A 19,590-nucleotide genomic window follows, 5' to 3' on the forward strand; every position below is an offset into this window, starting at 1 on the left:
TAATTCCGATGCATGATGATGATTGAAAAAGGATCTCGTAGGGGTTAAATGACGATAATACCCCTTGTATATTCTGGTATATTTGCTCTAGGTCCCATAATAGCAATGTACTTACATTTTGTGACACATAATAGCAACTTACTTACATAGGTATTATGAGTAAGAAATAAAGTACATTGCCCATATTGGTAATGAGAGTAAAGTATGTTGATGTTCTTTGCAACATTATTTTTATGTGGAAGATGATATAATAGTTACATATTTCAGAGGACCCATGAATATGATTCCAATCATTGCCTTTACGATGGAGAAAAAGAGGATTTCTTGGATCCAGATGAAGTCTTCACAAGGTACTTAGAGTGGCATATTGCAGCTTACTCCCAATTATAGACTAACCATCAAGAAATCAACATTTAGTGTACTTTTATTTAACTATTATGAATGACATGAATAAATGCCCAAGCAATACAACAAAGTTGTTCACACTTACCTCTTCACTTGTCCTTCTTAGGCATATCAGGTGCACTAGCAACCTAATCAATACGTGAAATGGTCAAAGAGTCCGAAACTTGCTATTTGAACTATGGATGACTTGATATTTTTCATAGGGGTAAAAGTTACACTAACTATTCTCATGAGTTATATCGATGAAATGTATGATATATGTGTAACTAGGGATGTTTCAAAATATTCAAATCCGAAAACCCGATCCTAATGTTTATTCGTTAGAGACATCCGATTAAGACTTAATAACCGGAGATTGGAATGGAGTATCGCTTTGGTTGTTTAAAAATAAAAATTTCAATTGTAAATCTAGATTGTTATAATGTTGTTTATGTTAATATTTTAGTTGAGTTTGCATATACTCGGTTTTAACATATAACTTGTAAATAATAGATATAATATATTTTTTCGGATATCCGATCCGAATCTGAGTTTTTTATATTAATTCAGATTTCGAAATCCACTATCCAGTTTTGAACATGGATTTGTATGATAGTCGAAGAAATAAAAAAAATAAAAAAATAAAAAACCTTATAAAATGGTTTATGGAAACACGTGGAAACGAGTGTTAAGGTTGCGTTATCGGTTGAAGGGTAGTTTCGTCTTTTTGTCTAAATAACAATAATAAAAAAAACGCTCGTTATTATCCGCAGTCTGCTCTACAATCCACACAGCTTTCACGGCATCTTCCTTCAACACGTAAAATACTAACCCTAATTTCACTCAAGTCAAACTCGATCAATCCCCCCTTACGATTAGTAATAATAAAATTTACAATCTTTTTATTTCATTCAACAACCGATTTGATTCTGGTAGTTGTGTTATTCAGAAATTGGAATTTAGGATGGCGGTGTTGTTGGAGGATATAGTTAAAGCAGTGGAGGCATGGTTAAAGATTCTCAAGGAACCAGAACCCTACGTTGATCCGAATCTTGACCCGGTTCTTTTAGTGCCTGGGATTGCTGGTTCTATTCTCAATGCTAAAGACGCTGAAACTGGGAAAGAAGAGAGGGTTTGGGTTCGGATTTGGGAAGCTGATCGTGAATTCCGTGCCAAACTTTGGTGCAAATTCGATCCTGATTCTGGTAAGTGGTTGGAGTTAGATTTACTTCTTTGTTTTTATTACCCGAGAGAAATTTGGGAACACTGATTACCTTCTTCATTCAATTCCATTTTAAGGGTCGTTTGCAGCTTCAAAAATTAGATAATATCCACTCCAATATCAGTTTTGAAATCGATTATGAGTTATCACGAGCAGCTATAGCAATAATTAATAATCAATAGTCAGATAATCAGCGTTGTGTTTGTCTAATTGCCAAATTACTTTATTTGACATACCGAAAGGGACTTTTTTATGCATTACTCAGTTATTTAGATTTGACATATACCGGTTTCTATTTAGTTTTTTTGTCATTCATAAGTCCAAAAATTGTATTTTGCTTAATCAAGTTGTATATAAGTTATCTTTCTAAAGCTAAAAGTGCAACCTCAAGATTTCAAGTACTATAAAACCGTTTTCAGCCTAAAAAGATATCAAAACCCGTCAAATTTTAAGAGTTTAATCTTGCTTTCTAAAGAGTTTTATCTTATGCACTTATGATATTTTATTTGTAAGCTGTTGGGTTGAATGTACTCATTGGCTTTGCTGTGAACCAGGTAAAACCGTTTCTTTGGATCCCAACATCAGCATTGTTGTTCCTGAGGAGAGAGATGGTCTTTATGCAATTGATTGCTTGGATCCTGATATGGTGAGTATAATAGTCAGCATTTTATAGTTCATAGATTATTTAATTTCAAGCTGTGAGATTAGCATTTCAAACCAGTGTACTATGGTGCAGATTTTAGAACTGTATTTCTCATGTAAATTTGTGTTTTGACAGGTCATTGGGCGTGATAATGTATGCTATTTCCATGAAATGATAAATGAAATGACAAGCTGGGGATACCAAGAAGGAAAAACTCTTTTTGGATTTGGATATGATTTCCGACAAACCAACAGGTAAAAAATAATAAAATATTGATTTCACTCAGTGAATATATTTCATCTTGTTTGTCAGAATATTCATCAGTGGATGTTAATTTATATAGTATTTCATGGTAACTTAACTCATCCCCAATGTGCAAATTTCAGACTTAAAGAAACAATGGATCGACTTGCTGCAAAGTTGGAAGCAATTCATACTGCTTCAGGGGGAAAAAAGATAACTGTAATTACTCATTCAATGGGTGGACTTCTTGTCAAATGTTTTATGAACCTCCACAGTGATGTAAGTTAGTTTAGTTTTTCCTCTTTTGTTCTTTTTCAGGTGGCATTTCATTTTATGTTATATAAATGAATAAATGTGAAGTACATTTATATATGATACTTCTTTTTTACAGGTTTGTGAGAAATACATTAAGAGTTGGATAGCAATTGCTGCACCTTTTCAGGGTAAGCAATTCAGACATTTTTTAAATTTGAAAGTTATATTGAAACATATATATCAACATCTTGATTTAATTATCATACATATGTATATGTAATTAACTAATTATGTATATAAATGGTAATAGGTGCACCTGGATATGTGACATCTACCTTATTGAATGGGATGTCATTTGTGGATGGTTGGGAGGCCTACTTTTTTGTATCCAAGTGGAGTTTTCATCAGCTGGTATGTAGTCCATGTCTTTTCATATATACCCCATGGATTCTGTAACAGATTAGATAAAAGTATGCATTTTTGTAATGATATTTTAACAGGTGATTGAATGTCCATCCATATATGAATTAATGGCATGTTTGGATTATGAATGGGAACATGCTCCACTTTTACAAATTTGGAAAGAGATTCAAGATAGTAATGGAAACTCTACTGCTATATTGGAGTCATTCACTCCAGTTGAAGCAGTTTCCATCTTCACTCAGGCTCTTTCCTTCAATGAGGTGAACTTCTATTTAGCCCGATGATTTATTTAATTATTTATATTTTTTTTAAAAAACAAATACAATTATTGTTTATTATTACATTACAGCTGAGCATTGGTGGAATAGATATTCCTCTTCCATTCAACAAAGAAATATTGCAATGGGCTAATAAGACACGAGAGATCTTGTCTTCAACTAAACTTCCACCAAATGTTAAATTCTATAATGTTTATGGCACTGGTAGAGACACTCCTCAATCCGTATGGTATAAGTCAACTCTCTTTCTTCATAATCATATTGTTGTCATTAAGACATAATTTTTATATATATATATATATATATATATATATATATTTTTAAATCATGTATAATATAATATACTATTGAGTTCAAGCTAATAAAGTTTGTTGCTGTGTGCAGCTATGGAAGCGTAGACTCACCCATCTCCGACCTACAGGAATTACCACTATGCAGTGTAATGATCATTTACTGATTCCTTTGGGTTTTTCCATGTATAATTACTATTTTACCCTTGTACATTACATTTTAATAATTTGTAAGTTTTACTGTTTGTGTACAGGCCACTTATGTGAATGTGGAGGGTGATGGGACAGTGCCTCTAGAATCTGCAAAGGTAACTCAAAAAGTCTTTTTTGCCCCTTTTTTGGTGGCATACTCAGGGAAATGGATGATAAGGGCAAATTTGTAATTTTGTTAAAACAGGCTGATGGGCTGGATGCGGAAGCTAGGGTTGGTATCCCGGGTGAACACCGAGGAATCCTATGTGACAAACACCTGTTCCGGATAGTCAAACACTGGTTGAGAGCTGACCATGATCCTTTCTACAATCCTGTAAATGACTATGTGATCCTGCCAACTTTGTTTGAGGTTGAAAGGCACCATGACAATGGCAAGGGTGTAGATGTAATTTCACTCAAAGAAGAATGGGAGCTTGTGTCGAAAGAAGACCAAGAAGAAAACAAGAATGATATTCAACCGATGATTGGGTCGATTTCCGCTTCCTGTGAAGGAGATGAGGCGCGTGCAACTTTGATTGTTCATCCTCAAAGCAATGGGAAACAACATATTGAACTTAATGCCATGAGTGTTACTGCTGGTGGTGCATAAGTTTGGGCCAGGCCCAGTCCGGTCCATCATGGACCGGACTTTCTGGGCCCGGTCCAATCGTTGTGGACTTGTTGTTTCTGGTGGTTGATGAATCTATGATTCTGTTATGTATATATTTAAGTGCTTGTAATGAGTTTAAATGTGAATAAAGATGAAAGTGAAGTTGGTTTATATTATGTGTATTTATAATTCTTGTTAACTAATGTTTCTTTTATGTAAATAGTCTTGGCCCAAGTGTAATGTATTCTATGTATATTATAATTACGTATATTGTAGTATATGTGATATTTGTGATATCTATGAAGTCTCAATCAGTGTATTATTATGAGATGAAATGAAGGCAATATATATATATATATATATATATATATATATATATATATATATATATATTTTCAGGTCGACAAAAATAAAAATTAGCTTATAAACCAACTTTTTAGAAAGCTATATTAATGAATTTTTTAATTTTTTTAGAAGTCTTCCAAATATACTCTTTATTAAATATATATAATAAAACTTGACTTTCACATTTTATATGTTTTTAAGGCATTTTACATATTTCAGCTTTTTGCTAGTTAGTTTTACCAAACATTATCATTTATGAACTAATAGCTAGCTTTCAATTAATCTGTCAAACATAACAGTATTGGATAGTATATTGGCATTTAACAATTTGAAGATGTCAAGTTTTTATAAGGAGAAAATATGATTAATTTGACATCATATTAAGTCACCAACTACATACCAGTAATCTAGATGAAAATATTATAAGTGTTGAAATGAACATATCTTAGAAGTTAGAATAGTTTTCTACATTTTCAACACAACTTGCAATATTACTTTTTCATGTTATCAACAATATCAATCCATTTATCAAAATGTAAGACCTGTAAAATTTGTTATAAACCTGGGTAAGTTATTTAATATCGACCATGATGTTGACTTTTTAATTTGAGGGAATGCATTCCAATTTACAAACCTTCGGCCTATGCTTAATTCGATATAACGGACATTTTGAAAAAAGGTTTTACTGTTAGTTAAATATACGATAAATGTTTGATCTTTTTAAATCAAATTTATGAAGTCGTTTGAAATTAATATAGCTTTAAAAAAAAAAAATACCGTACTTATGATTAAAAAAATCAAACATCAATAAAATATAAAATTGGTCGGCTCAACGGAAATCAAATATGACAAAAGAATTGGCAGGCATTATTTTTTTTATTCGTAAACCTTTTCAAAAGAAATATTTATCTATTCATAATAACTTTTTGTATACGTAGGTCGTGTTATAATAATTTTTATTTACACATGTCGAGATAAGGTTATTTGTAATTTTGTATTTGTATTCATTATATCATTTTTATTTAGGTAACATATTTAATTTAAATACTTATCTAAATTCTAAAGCACAAAGATGATGGGAAAATAATTAGTGTTTAAATTTTCCCTTGTTTATATTACCTTTTTGTAAATTGTAATATAAAAGATATGAGTGAAGTTTTAAAATTACTGTAAAATATACCATAATGTTTTAAAACGAACAGTAAAATTATTTTTCATGATTAATAAGGGAACACAAACAATCATATGTAGAACTATTATAATGTATAAAAAAATATTCAGTTTTATTTATTATAAACCAAAAAGTCTTGATGTTTCATTTGTTTGACTTGGTCTTTGAATTTGTCTCTTGCTGGTGAGACCTCATCCCACACGTCTATTCAATCCATATAAATGCTACTTGCTCTAATCATTCTCTAACTCTATCATTAAACAAACAGCAATTTTTTAATAGAAAACAATTAAAAAATCTCAATATCATTTGTTAATCCTAACTTTCTTTGACTTCTATTTCATTTTCTGAACACCCATTTGAAATCAATCCCAAAAATCCAATGGAAAGTGGAGCAAGAAAACTTAGTGATGAATATGAAGTCACAACAATCTTGGGAAGAGGCGGGTTTTCTATTGTACGAAAAGGAATAAAGAAGTCAAAGGGCGAGTCTGAAGATGGTCAACAAGAAGTGGCAATCAAGACACTGAAAAGAGTTGGTGGTGGTGGTGGCGGCGGCGGCGGCAGCAGAGGTGGTGGGGTGGTCGGATTTCCAAGCCGTAAGCAGGTTTTGATCTCGGACGCTTTGCTAGCGAACGAGATCATGGTAATGAAAAGAGTGGTGGAGGAGGTATCTCCTCACTGTAACGTCATACAACTGCATGACGTTTGTGAGGACCCCACTGGGGTCCACCTGGTTTTGGAACTGTGTTCTGGTGGAGAGTTGTTTGACCGCATAGTGAGTCAAGAACGGTATTCCGAGGCGGAAGCCGCCAAGGTGGTGCAACAAATTGCTGGCGGTCTAGCAGCTCTCCACCATGCCAATGTGATTCATAGGGATTTGAAGCCGGAAAATTGTCTCTTTCTTGATAAAAGCAAAAATTCGCCATTAAAAATAATGGATTTTGGGCTTAGTTCGGTTGAAGAGTTTACAGATCCAGTTGTGGGCTTGTTTGGGTCTATTGACTATGTATCACCTGAAGCATTGGCCCAACAAAAGATAACATCCAAATCTGATATGTGGGCTTTGGGTGTCATTTTGTATATTCTCCTCTCAGGGTAAGTAAATTCTATCATTCATATTTCTTACACTATGATTTATTATGGCCAAAATAGATAAAAATTTCGTACATGCCAAATGGATTGGATAAATATTTTTTGTTCATTTTTGTTTTAAATTAATAGTTTGTCGGTGCATCCAATAATTTAGAACACATTTCAAGTGTATGATTTAAAATACAGTGCTCTAATAGGAAAAAATGAAAGTAATAAACAAATCAATGAAACTACGATGCTATTTCTTGTAATTAACCCAAAAATTATTATGGATTGGTTCTTGATGATTTCAGGTATCCACCTTTTAGTGCCCAATCACATCTTCAGAAGCAACAAATGATTATGAATGTATGATCATTTAATCCGATTTTCTTGTTTTGGTTAAATGGACGATTTTATTACTTTTATAACCACAAATGAGTTTATATTGTTATCGCCATTATGTCATGTGTGTAGGGGAATTTTAGCTTTTATGACAAAACATGGAATAAGATTTCTTCATCTGCCAAGGACTTGATTTCTAGCTTACTAAATGTTGATCCTCAAAAACGACCAACTGCTGCTCAGGTATCAACACTTTTGACTTTTTTTTTCCCATAATAGTAACATGCTTATATATATTTTATTGATAATAACAATAATAACAATATGTAACTTGAAACTTGAAAGTGTAATATATTTTTTTTTCCCATAATAGTAACGTCTCCTTACACATAACAGAAGCATATTTACAATTTCTTACCCATAATAACAAACATAAGTTTCTTTACCAATACATTGCCTATATTGGTAGCGAAATATAAGTACATTGCTGTTATGGGTATTCAGGGAGTGTCCCTATTTTTTCCTATATTTTGTTTCCGTTTCTGCTTCATAGAAGTTGCAAACTTGCAATCACATAAGCTATTAATCATATGTTACAATTTTTTATGCAGAAAAAAGACACTAGGCTTTATTTATGTTCTTATTTTAGGCAGTTATACACACATTATTATCATGTTTTCAAAAACCACATATAAGGCGTTACACTTTTTTCCGTTTCTACTTTAGGACAATATTAGAAAACAAAAAGAGAAATAAGATACTTAATTACTTGTGTTGTAATTTTTGAAAGTAGGATACCTAAAAGAGAAACATAAAGTACAATGAACCCTATATATGTGTTTACACACTTATTTCTTGATCGTTCTAAAGTTATATTCAACTTTGAAAGTGAAACATGTTTTTTTTTTTTTTTTTTTTTTTGGATATTTTAAGAGTAAAAGGCACTAATAGATGGATGTTTAACATATATAGATTCTTAAACATCCTTGGGTGATTGGAGATTCAGCAACCGCACGCCAAATTGATCCAGAGATTGTTTCGCGGTTACAGAGCTTCAATGCAAGGCGCAAGTTCCGTGCAGCAGCGATCGCAAGCATGTATACAAGCACCATTTTCTTGAGAACAAAGAAGCTCAAGAACTTGGTTGGATCATATGATCTTAACAAAGAGGAGCTTCAAAATCTTCGAAATCACTTCAAAACATTGTAAGTGAATTCCGAACATTTTTTTTCTTTCGGTTTTATTCATGTTAAAAGTACTTTAATTTCGTATGGAGGATTCCGGTGAAATTGGAATTTGGGATTCCATTCTATGAAGTGTTTGGTTGTCAATGAACCGTATGTTTTGGAATCCTCTAAATACCATGTTTGATTTATTCATGATTTCTAAGGAAGAGTGGAAGGAAGATATTTTCGTACTTCTTTTTCTATTATAAGGCCAAAACACCAACAATCGGACATCATATACAAGGTTAAATTCAAGAAATAACAACTCACTTCTAATTTATTCGTTTATTATACTCGGGTAGATTTTTCAAAGTTAGTGTAACAGAAAAAATGAAAGTAGGAAGGTATAATAATCAAATAAATGGAAGTCCAATGCCATTTCTTGCATTTAGCCCTTATATATAATAAGATAAATGGAAATAAAAATTCAATTACATGTACTTACCATAAACAAAAAAAAATACCAAAATATAAATATAATTTAATAATTATTTGAATTTTATTATCGAATTCCATTTCATTTCATACCTCCAAACATGTAACAAGTTATCATTTAGGGTTTCCTTCAAATTCCAATTCTTTCATAATCCAATTCCTTTGAACATATTTCATTCATTCCAAAAACATTTTAAGATTGAAATTGGTATGTTTGACTTTGTAGATGTGCAGATGGAGAAAACGCGACACTTAGTGAGTTCCAAGAGGTACTAAAAGCAATGAAAATGACGTCACTTATACCCTTAGCCGGACGAATCTTTGACCTTTTTGATAACAATCGCGATGGTACTGTTGATATGAGGGAGATACTTTGTGGCTTCTCTAGCCTCAAAAATCTCAAAGGAGACGATGCGCTTCGCCTTTGTTTTCAGGTTTCCTCCCTTTCCTCTCATTCCTTACGTCACTAAAAAAAAGTCAAAAAATTCCAGATTTAATTGCATGGAATAGCCAACATACTTTACTTTTGCTACTAATACAAGCAACATGCTTTATTTTTTTAGTTACAGTAACATACTTATAACCTTTTACTAGATTTTAGAAATATGTGACATGAAACTTGTAATATTACTTTTTTTTATAAAGACATGTAAATGTCATTGTCAAGATCCCAATCTTGATTATAGAATCTTAAGATCCTACCATCCTACCTCTGAAAAACGGATCAAATAGTATTAGGATCGAGTCTGGCATAAGAACTCCATTAAGCCAATCAAGACAATTATCACACCCTCCATAATCGTATGAATAATCATGAAGAAAATCAAGAAAAGAATCAGGAATATGAACCTTTTGATAACTTCTGAATGGGCAGCTGAAACATATCACCATTGTGATGTTATAATAGATTAATAAATAGTATTTGTTATCATTAATTTTTGAACTCTTTACAACTTCTTAATGGGCAACTGATATATAAATGCATTTTTCATGTTTTAAAATTATAACTATGTCATTTTTGGTAGGATCTTAGGATCCTGATGCGATCTTATGATCAATATCTTGCAAACCTAAAAATGATCCTACGTAGGATCTTGATCTTGACTTAATAATTTTCCCTAGTGTTACTTATAGTGATAATACACAACACATCACAACACAAATATTTAACAAAATATTAACACACATTTTTTTGTGACAGATGTATGACATGGATGGGTCGGGCTGTATCAGTAAAGAGGAAGTTGCATCAATGCTTCGGGTAAGTTTTGGCTTATAGTAATTTAGTTAATCAAAATTTTCTTGATGATGGGAAGGTTTAAAACTTGTCCAAACAACGATGAATTAGCATGTTTATGCAAGAAGTATCATTATACTTTCATTTATTTGTGTATTAAAGCATCATACTTTCATTTCTTCCTAGAATAGCAGTATACTTTTAGTTTTTAGTTATTAGAACATTGTAGTTTAAAAAATCTACCTGGTGAAAACTATATTAGATTTGGATGACATTGCTACAATTGAGTACAATTTTACAGAAATGCTTTGGTTGCAAATATGTCTGACTTTTAAAAAGATTTTGTTATTTGTGTAGGCATTACCGGATGACTGCCTAACTATTGACATCACAGAGCCTGGAAAACTAGATGAAATATTCGACCACATGGATGCCAATAGCGATGGAAAAGTAACATTTGATGAATTTAAAGCGGCCATGCAAAAAGATAGCTCGTTGCAAGATGTTGTCCTCTCTTCACTTCGCGCTAATTAACCATTTTCATGTCATTTCTTTTGTTATATAAAAGCACACATGATGTTGAAACGAATGGTGAGAATTAGCAAGTAAGATAGGACGTAGAAGTTTGTGATGAATCCCTCAGATACATTATTCATATGCATACACTTTGTACTCATATCATTCTTATCATTTTGGTTCGATTTTAATCAAAGGGTTAATGTCGTAAAATGAAAACCAATACTTATCTTATAATTGTATTCGTCACTAATATTTTTTTGAGTTCTCATACATCATTATGATAGATTTCAACCGAGTAAATTGGTATTGAATCCCATGTGGTAGGGATGAGAATTGGCCCGAAAAACCGAACCGAACCGAACCAAATTAGGCCCGAATAAGCAATTCGATTCGGGTATCTATATAATGCTTATTCGGCTGGGGTTACCCAAATAAGAGCTTATTCGGTTCTAAATACCCGACCCGAATAAGCATTCCTTCTCCCCTTTTTCTGATCGACAGAAATCAAAATCATGATTCACACTTCTGTCATTGTCATCGTCGTTCATAACATAAAAAAAACCCAACGCTCATTCTCTTCGTTTCAAAATTGACCAATCTTCTCATCTATTTCCAAACTCGAAATCACTTCTGTCGATCCTTCCTCTTGTTTCAAACTTTCAAAAATCAACTCTTCCTATTGTCTCTAAAGATTCACGAATTCCTACTTTGTCTAGTTATGGAAAATTGGGCTCCAACTCAAGAAACCCAAATAAGAAATTAATTCTCATTATTTCAATCTACTATATAAATGTTATTCTTTCAATGTGTTATTATGTTATGTTAGTCTTTGAATGTTTTATGTTGATGTATAAAAGCACATTGTTATTCTATTATCCGGGTTATAAAATCCTAATACGGTTATTCGTTTTTTTTCGGTTATATTAGGTCCTTAATCATATTGTACATGTTATTCGGGTAATAACCGAACCGAACTGATTAATACCCGAACCGAACCGAACCCGTATTGGTTAATCGGTTCGGTTTTCGGTTCATGCAATTACCCTTATTCGGTTTTCGGGTTATTCGGGTTCGGGTCGGTTCGGTCCGGTTCCGACCCGAATAACATCCGTACTATGTGGTGTCTATTGTAGGTTTGTGTGGCACTGACATTCATAGAATTGTCCGATTGAAATGCACACTAACGGTGTAATGAGAAACTAGAAAAAAGTTTAGCGACCTATTGAATATAATTTTAGGATAAGTGATCCAATTAAAGAGTAAATTGTGTGTTTAAGCTATTGTTCCTCTTATTGAAATAATGAACACCTTGTTCTTGTCCCTCGTATTATTTCTTTTATCATCTTTTCGCCATTAAATTACAATCATTTTAGTTAATTTAAATCTAACAATCAGATATGCACCCATTTTTCATCACCTTTCCAAAAAAACATTAAAGGAGAATTTATTCATTAGAAGCTATTTGATAAACAATGGCTTTCTAATGTAGTTCTTTTGTTGGTTGAACGCATTCAACCAATTTTATCTCGACATTTTATGAGTAAGGATGTTGATGTGGAAAACAATGGGATTAAAATGATTCCAGTGAAATATATTTGTGTTTCTTTGTTCTTGTTTTCTTCTTATGTGCTGTAATTTTTAGGCACACCTTTGAAACTTTATACATTTAAGAGACCATGTTGCATTTTAGTTGACATAGTCTTAGTTAACTAGTGTCTATGATTAAACAAAATATGGCCATTTCAAGTGAATATATCAATAAATATGAAATGAGTACTACATAGATATTGTTCGTTAAAAGCATATGAAGTAGAAAACCTAACACAAAAAGCATCAACAATAGGAGGAAAACATGTGTATGATGGTGTTGTTATTTTGCACAGTTTAATGATTATTTTTTTGTCAAAAAGTTTTTTTAACGAAACAATCTAGAATTTTTAAAATAGTATCTTATATGGTGATTGTATACATGGTCAAGGTAACATGTATTGCCATTGCCTTTTGTAGTAGTCACGTTTCTCTTTTATTTACTGTGTTGATGTTCTCGTTGGTTGGCGGTTGTTTCTTTTGATATCTTATTTCTATTTTACTTGAACTAATATTATTTGAAGTTATTCGGATTCTTGGCATGTTTTACAAACATGATTACTGCAATTAGTATTAGAGCATACGGGTTTTAGCATTACTTTATTGGGATCATTTTATCAAGTGATGAGCATGTCTATGATGAGGTAAAATATTATGTTGTTGGATCAAAACACTAGTTATCCTCTATAGAAGTTAAAAATGAGAGATATACCAACAAATGGATTTACATAAGACAATTTTTAGTTTTGAGAAGATGCCCGATGAATGGGTTGATGAAGAAAAAGAGATGAAAGTTCTAAAGGCTTTATCTAAATTATTTTGCACTTGTCAAACGATGTCTTGCAGGATGTTTTGAAGGAAACTTCAGCGACTTCTTTATGGATAAAGTTGGAGCAATTGTTGATGACCATGAGCTTACCAAATAAGTTGCTTTTAAAGCAACAATTGTTCAATCTTAAAATGACTGAAGGGGGTTCTTTAGAACCAAAGGTTGTCGGTTAAGAGTTTTATGAATTCTGTGTATATGGCAAGAGAAAACGAGTGAGATTTAAAGTAGTATTGATACAAAGAAATGACCACTTGACTATGTATACTTAGATTTATGGGGGCCATCTCGAGTTGCTTCGAAAGGTGGAGCTAATTATATGCTTACTATCATTGATGATTTCTCAAAAAAAATAAATATGGTCTTTCTTTTTAGAACATAAGAGAAATGTTTTTTTTTAATTATTTTTACTTTTAGAAATCAGAAAGTATAGGTTGAAAAACAATCAAGATTGGTGGTAAAGTACATGCATAATGGACTTGAGTTTTGCTCAGAAGGGTCTAATGCCTAATACCCCGAGGAAGGCATCACTTGACATCACATGGTGGTCCATACATCTCGACAAAATGGTGTAGCCGATGAATCACAACATAATGGAGAAGGCCCGATGTATGCTTTCTAATTCCAAATTTCAAAGTCCTTTTGGGCAGAGTTTACCTCAACTGCTTGCTATCTTATTAACCAATAATCACCATTGGCAATTGAGAAGAAAAGTCCTTTTGAGTCATGGTTTTGGGAAACCTCCCGATTATCTTTTTAAACCTTTTGGATGTCTATATTATGCACATATTAACAATTAGAAGTTAAACCAAGAGCAATTAAATATGTTTTTCTTGGGTATAATCTAGGGGTAAAAGGGTACAAGTTGTTAATTTTTCACTTGACGAAGGTTATTATCTGAAGGGATGTTACCTTTGATGAGACTTTTATGATTTAACAAGTCATTAACTCCTTTATTAGTATAGAGGAATCATTCAAAGCAACTAAAAAGGATGCTCAAATTGAGATGAAGCTTCGTACCTCATCTACTACCATTCAAAGTACAATTGAGGATCAAGATTCTTCTTTGCTAAATGATCATATTGTTGAAAATTCAACATATTCACAACCACAAGCTACTAGTCCATGCATTGCTAGAAATAGGCTGAGAAAACATATTGCACCTCCGAAGAGGTATGTCGAAGTTGAATTTTTTTCTTATTCTATTACAATTGCTAATTATATCGTTTCAGTAATAGAGTCGGTGAATTATGATGAAGCTATTAAGTCTGAAGAATTTGGTGATTGGTGATTGATATACACAACAAGATGGAATCTTTACAAAAAATGGTACTTGGAATATGGATCTTACTTTGAAAGGGAAAAAGCTCGTTAAGTGCAAGTACGTTTACAAGCTTAAATAACATGTTAACCTGGATAAAAAAATCAAGGTATAAAGCTCGGTTAGTAGCAACAGGTTACAATTAGATTCCAGGTATTGATTATACTGACATATACTCTTTGGTTGTTAAAATGTAACATATATTTCTTGTAATTGATAATATTATGAGAGATGCAACATGTTTAGTAAAATAAGGGTAAAAATATGTATTTTGTTGGACTTATATGAACGAATGAATGTTAAACGAGCGTTGACAGGTGAATAGAAGATGTGACATCCCTAATTTTATGTTGGGTTTTTATTCAAAACTAGTTTCAAAAACATAAGATTTAGCAACGAAAGACTTGATGATTTTGAATAACATAAACATGTTAAAACCCACCAAGGATATTCTTGCAAAGTTTGGAAAGAAAACAAACACAACCAAATAAGAAGAAGAACAAATAACAACCTTTGTAGTTCTTTGGATCCTCTTGGGAGGATTGGAAGTTGATGAAGAATGATGAACTTTAGAGACACCAACAAGAATCCAACTTGATGTAGATGCTAGTCTAAAACTCTTAACTCTTAAGCTTGAAGTTCATAACTAAAGTATGAAATTCAAGAGAGTATAAAAGCAAGTAATATCCTCATAAGATGACCAAAAGTGAGAGAGAAAACCCATGCATATGCATGTTATAGTTTTGGACATATAGAAAAGCTATCTAAATGCAAGCCTCATAAAGAGTATATATTACACAAAGGGTCTTAAGCCTTTAAGACAACCCATGCACCTAAGACATGGTGTCCCCCATGCTTGAAAGAAAGCCTTTACTTTTGATTAAACTAATCAAAAGACCATATCTCTTCACCTCTCTCTCATTTTTGGCCATACTTCACCAAAAGAAGACAAAAACTTTATATTTTATAAACCAAGTTTATAAAATATAAACCTTAACCTTTTGGTAAAAGACAAAAAATCCTTATGGTCCAAAATGTTGTACATGACTTATTAATTCATACCATATGAAATAATATGCTACTTGCTAATGAAAATTAATATTTCCATGAAATAAATAATTTCCAATTTAATTATAAGAGTTTATTGAATATTGATTAAAATCAATTTCTAATAAATAATCAATTATATCAAGTTGTTGTTAGTGTGACCCTTTAGTATCACATGTTAATTAGCAATATCACTTTAATATAATTCTTGAGCATACTAGATCTTTCAATTTCCCTCTTGCACAAGATTCATATTAGACTGATATAGACAGTGGTGAACGTCTATCAACATTTCACTGCCCCCAATAACATACGAATTTGTGACATTATATAAACGCCCAATTCCCAAAAAGCTCCAAGCTACAATTGGTGTATATAAGGTAAGTTTATCAGTTATCCATTTGTCACAGACATCATGTTAAACATGAGATACAAATCGCGATTAATCTCATATGGTGTTCAACTTTTGGTAAGACGCCTTAGATGTCTAACTCTCAACACATAAGAGGAACAAATCTCATCTTGACCACATAAGCCTCTTGCATAGTTCATACCATACCTGAAAATGGATTTTATAACTTCCTGGTTAAGGACTAAAGTTTGACCATATCAAAGCACAACATTCCCCACACTTAAGTCTCACTATGTATCTCAAGTGTTAAGGATACAAAGATAGTATCTTTTAATCAAGTATCATTCATGATAGCGAACCATGAGATGATCTTGATGCGGGTCAGTTTAATACTAGTTCTCTGACAAGTACCTATAAAACTTTGTTACAACCCATTGCCTACCTTCATCCGGTGAAAGTCAACCAATACAATTCATATTAGTCTTACTTTATAATTGCTCCCACAATTATAATCGACTATGAACCTTTAGAACAATAATATTATTCATGGATTAAACATGTTAATATAGAACACAACAAGTATTGATGTTATGATCATATCCCAATATATCACAACATTATATAATAGTTGTTGTCATAATGTTCCAACATCCAAATACTAAATCCAAATCAAAATCCAATTTCTAGAATAATAAAGTCTTATAGCTGAAGTGTGACCATTCATACTTAGTTCAGAAGAAGGACTTTATTAATGGGTTTGACTAAACTTAATTTGTGTGAATTTTGCGAATACTATCATCTCCATATTTTACTTTACTCTAGGTATCGTTAAATATATCGGAGTATATGATTGGTGTTCTTTCGTGATAAAGAGTCTCTTAGCTCGATTAAGTATCATCTCGAAGTCACAAAGATTTCTATGTGATCCTTGAATGGCAGAGATCAACAAAGCTTTTCAATGAACTCATTCACCCACTCATATTAGATTTCAACTTCTAAAGTAGTGTATTCTTATTTTGTAGTATATTGTGTCATTTTGTTTTGCTTGGACCTCATTCCAACTAAACTTACTATTCATCCCTCAATGAAGTCATAATCCAATTATAATTCATAATTATCTATATTTGTTTAGAAATCAGAATCTTATGTAGCTCTTTACATAAAGATTTTTATTCTAAACTAATTGTATCATATACATTCTCTTAGTTCTTCCAAAGTACTCTTAGAATGTTCTTATAGTCATCAGGTGATTTAACCATGTATTCAATTAGTATATTATGATATGCTCATAGCATGATCATATACCAGGTCTTATGCATAATATGGCATAAATGATGGATTCATTTGCCAAACAAATAGAATATAAATCATTTCAGATAGTTCAAACCTATGAGCTAGGTTCTTTTGAGGCTAGCTCAAACTTAGTGCCATGTGACAATACCAAGATTCCTCCAAAGAAATTTTGTATCTTGATCCCTTTCAAGATATTGTCCATATATGCATAAAGATATAAAACTTTTAAAATTCATTTTATCTATCTTTATAGATTTTACATTCCAAGAATGTATCTTGTCCTTCCTAAGTCTTTCATTTTAGAAACACATTATGAGTCAAGGCGAAAAGACATGGAATGGTCAAAATGTAATTTCTTATGATTAAGTATGTCTCATTCATACAAGACTAGGAATGTCACTACACTCCCACTAGTTCTTAGTAAACACACATGTTCTATTCATTTTGATATAAAAGCATACCTTATGGTTTCATATTAAAATGATGATTACAACATTAAGATGTTTGCTTAATATCCACAAGTGGATCTCAAGCTTTACACATTTTGTTAGGATAACATGGATTAAGAAAACCTCTAGGCTAATCCATATATATATATATATATATATATATATATATATATATATATATATATATATATATATATATATATATCCTCTAGTAGATGTCTATTAAGAAAAACAGTCTTTCTTGAAATCTATTTGCTATATTTTATATTGAGAATATGAATTTATAATAAACAATATCCTTGTTAGCTACTTGTGAAAAAGGTTTGATCATAGTCAATGTCATGAGTATGATAAGGACCACAGTCAATGGCATGAGTATGAGGAAATCCTTTTATAACAAGTCTTTCTTTAAATGTGTATGGTTATCCATGTAGTGCATTTTTTCTAGAAGAATCACTTACTCCTTCCTGACTAGCTATAGGGAGGAAGTTCAATCAAGACCATACATGAATATCATACATGGATTACATCTCATGTTCATGACTCTAAGTCATAAATCAGATCCAAGATCTGATATAACATCTTCGTATTTAATGGATTTTCTAGAAACCATCAATAAAAGCTCATCAATGAGAGATTAAACATTTATCAAGTCATAGATGATTTCTACCACTAATGCGAACAATTTGTGTCTGTGAATAACTATTATTCAAGTTTAACAATCCTTGTTAAAACTAGTACCAACTATAACTACATCGAGTTATGGTTCTTGAGCTGCTTCAAGTTCCATGTACCTCCCACTTGCTTTGTCATTAGAAGCTTGCTTTCTACTAACTAATCTATCAAAGAAATAAGAAAACTTATTCTTGGTGGGTTTGCATATAATTATCTAAGCCAAATTTAGAATATTATATACAAATATGTATTTAGTAGATTTTGGGTTTAGAAGCTTTAGTCCAACATAGACTTTAAATCCATAAAACATTTATGTAAGATAGGGAGGAGCATTTCCATACAAAATCTTATGAAGAAATGTTATATCTACTAGTTAGTCGGTGTTTGTACTCAAGGTACAAATGATAATGTTCTAGGTTTTATCCCAAAAAAATAAAATGAGGACATTTCTACCAATTAGAAAGGAAATCATGCCAAGTAGGATTTAATTCAGCATTTATTATCACTAAGGCCTTAGATAGTTCTTACCAGTTTGCATTTCAACATTATATTTGAAAACTTAAACAAAAGTTTCATAATTATGCTTTACCATGTAAAATATAATTGAAACTACTATAGTTATTAATAAAGTTGATTTGGTATCTTGTGCAAAATCTTAAACATTCATTAGAAAGGAAGTCATACACCATAGTGTATAGTTCCTTCATAATTATTTTCTCTACTACTTAATGAACATATCATTAGGAATCTTTTATATATAAATAAGATTTGCATATGTCAAATAAACTACATTATTTGCCTTCAAGGTTCTCTTTCTTGAAGTTGGAATATGTGAATGTCATTTATATAATATAGATAACAATGTCAAAGATGAATTTGATTTAAAACAAGTTTAAGTCATTTTTTTTGCATATAGAACTTGTTATTTATAAAACATTGATATTTCATTTATAATTCTTATTAACAGATCTAGTATCATAAATAGAATTTTAATCATTTCTGAATATGAAGGTGATCGTTATGTAAAACGATTTAAGTATATAATCAATCATTCATAAATTAAACTGAGAGATATATTTAAGCAAGCTAAATTAAAACATACACTGTTCCAAAACAAACATTGTTTTATATTACAAGTACATTATGTT

At 31.6% G+C, this 19,590-nt stretch overlaps 2 protein-coding genes across 3 annotated transcripts; both read left to right on the forward strand.

Annotated features, from left to right (window-relative positions):
- The first annotated feature begins 1,121 nt into the window (after positions 1 to 1,121).
- LOC145129328 (alpha/beta-Hydrolases superfamily protein) lies at positions 1,122 to 4,711 on the forward strand. Of its 2 annotated transcripts, XM_079064026.1 has the most exons (12): positions 1,122 to 1,203; positions 1,334 to 1,589; positions 2,161 to 2,252; positions 2,385 to 2,503; positions 2,636 to 2,771; positions 2,884 to 2,935; positions 3,058 to 3,158; positions 3,248 to 3,430; positions 3,520 to 3,677; positions 3,833 to 3,887; positions 3,993 to 4,046; positions 4,136 to 4,711. In XM_079064026.1, exons 2-12 carry the CDS (start codon positions 1,349 to 1,351, stop codon positions 4,538 to 4,540), a joined length of 1,596 nt encoding a protein of 531 aa, XP_078920152.1. In that variant the 5' UTR covers positions 1,122 to 1,203; positions 1,334 to 1,348; the 3' UTR covers positions 4,541 to 4,711. The 2 variants fall into 2 exon arrangements, with proteins under 2 accessions (XP_078920152.1, XP_078920151.1); XM_079064025.1 differs by having other exon boundaries at positions 1,156 to 1,589.
- A 1,630-nt stretch (positions 4,712 to 6,341) lies between these two features.
- On the forward strand, positions 6,342 to 11,126 carry LOC145129330 (calcium and calcium/calmodulin-dependent serine/threonine-protein kinase DMI-3-like). The gene is made up of 7 exons (XM_079064028.1): positions 6,342 to 7,154; positions 7,445 to 7,499; positions 7,608 to 7,718; positions 8,448 to 8,680; positions 9,363 to 9,570; positions 10,338 to 10,397; positions 10,731 to 11,126. Exons 1-7 carry the CDS (start codon positions 6,439 to 6,441, stop codon positions 10,905 to 10,907), a joined length of 1,560 nt encoding a protein of 519 aa, XP_078920154.1. The 5' UTR covers positions 6,342 to 6,438; the 3' UTR covers positions 10,908 to 11,126.
- The last annotated feature ends 8,464 nt before the right edge of the window (positions 11,127 to 19,590 follow it).

This window comes from Lactuca virosa, chromosome 8 (assembly GCF_052849685.1).
Source record: "Lactuca virosa cultivar CGN04683 chromosome 8, Lactuca_virosa_CGN04683_v6, whole genome shotgun sequence".
In the NCBI taxonomy this organism is placed as follows: domain Eukaryota; kingdom Viridiplantae; phylum Streptophyta; class Magnoliopsida; order Asterales; family Asteraceae; genus Lactuca; species Lactuca virosa.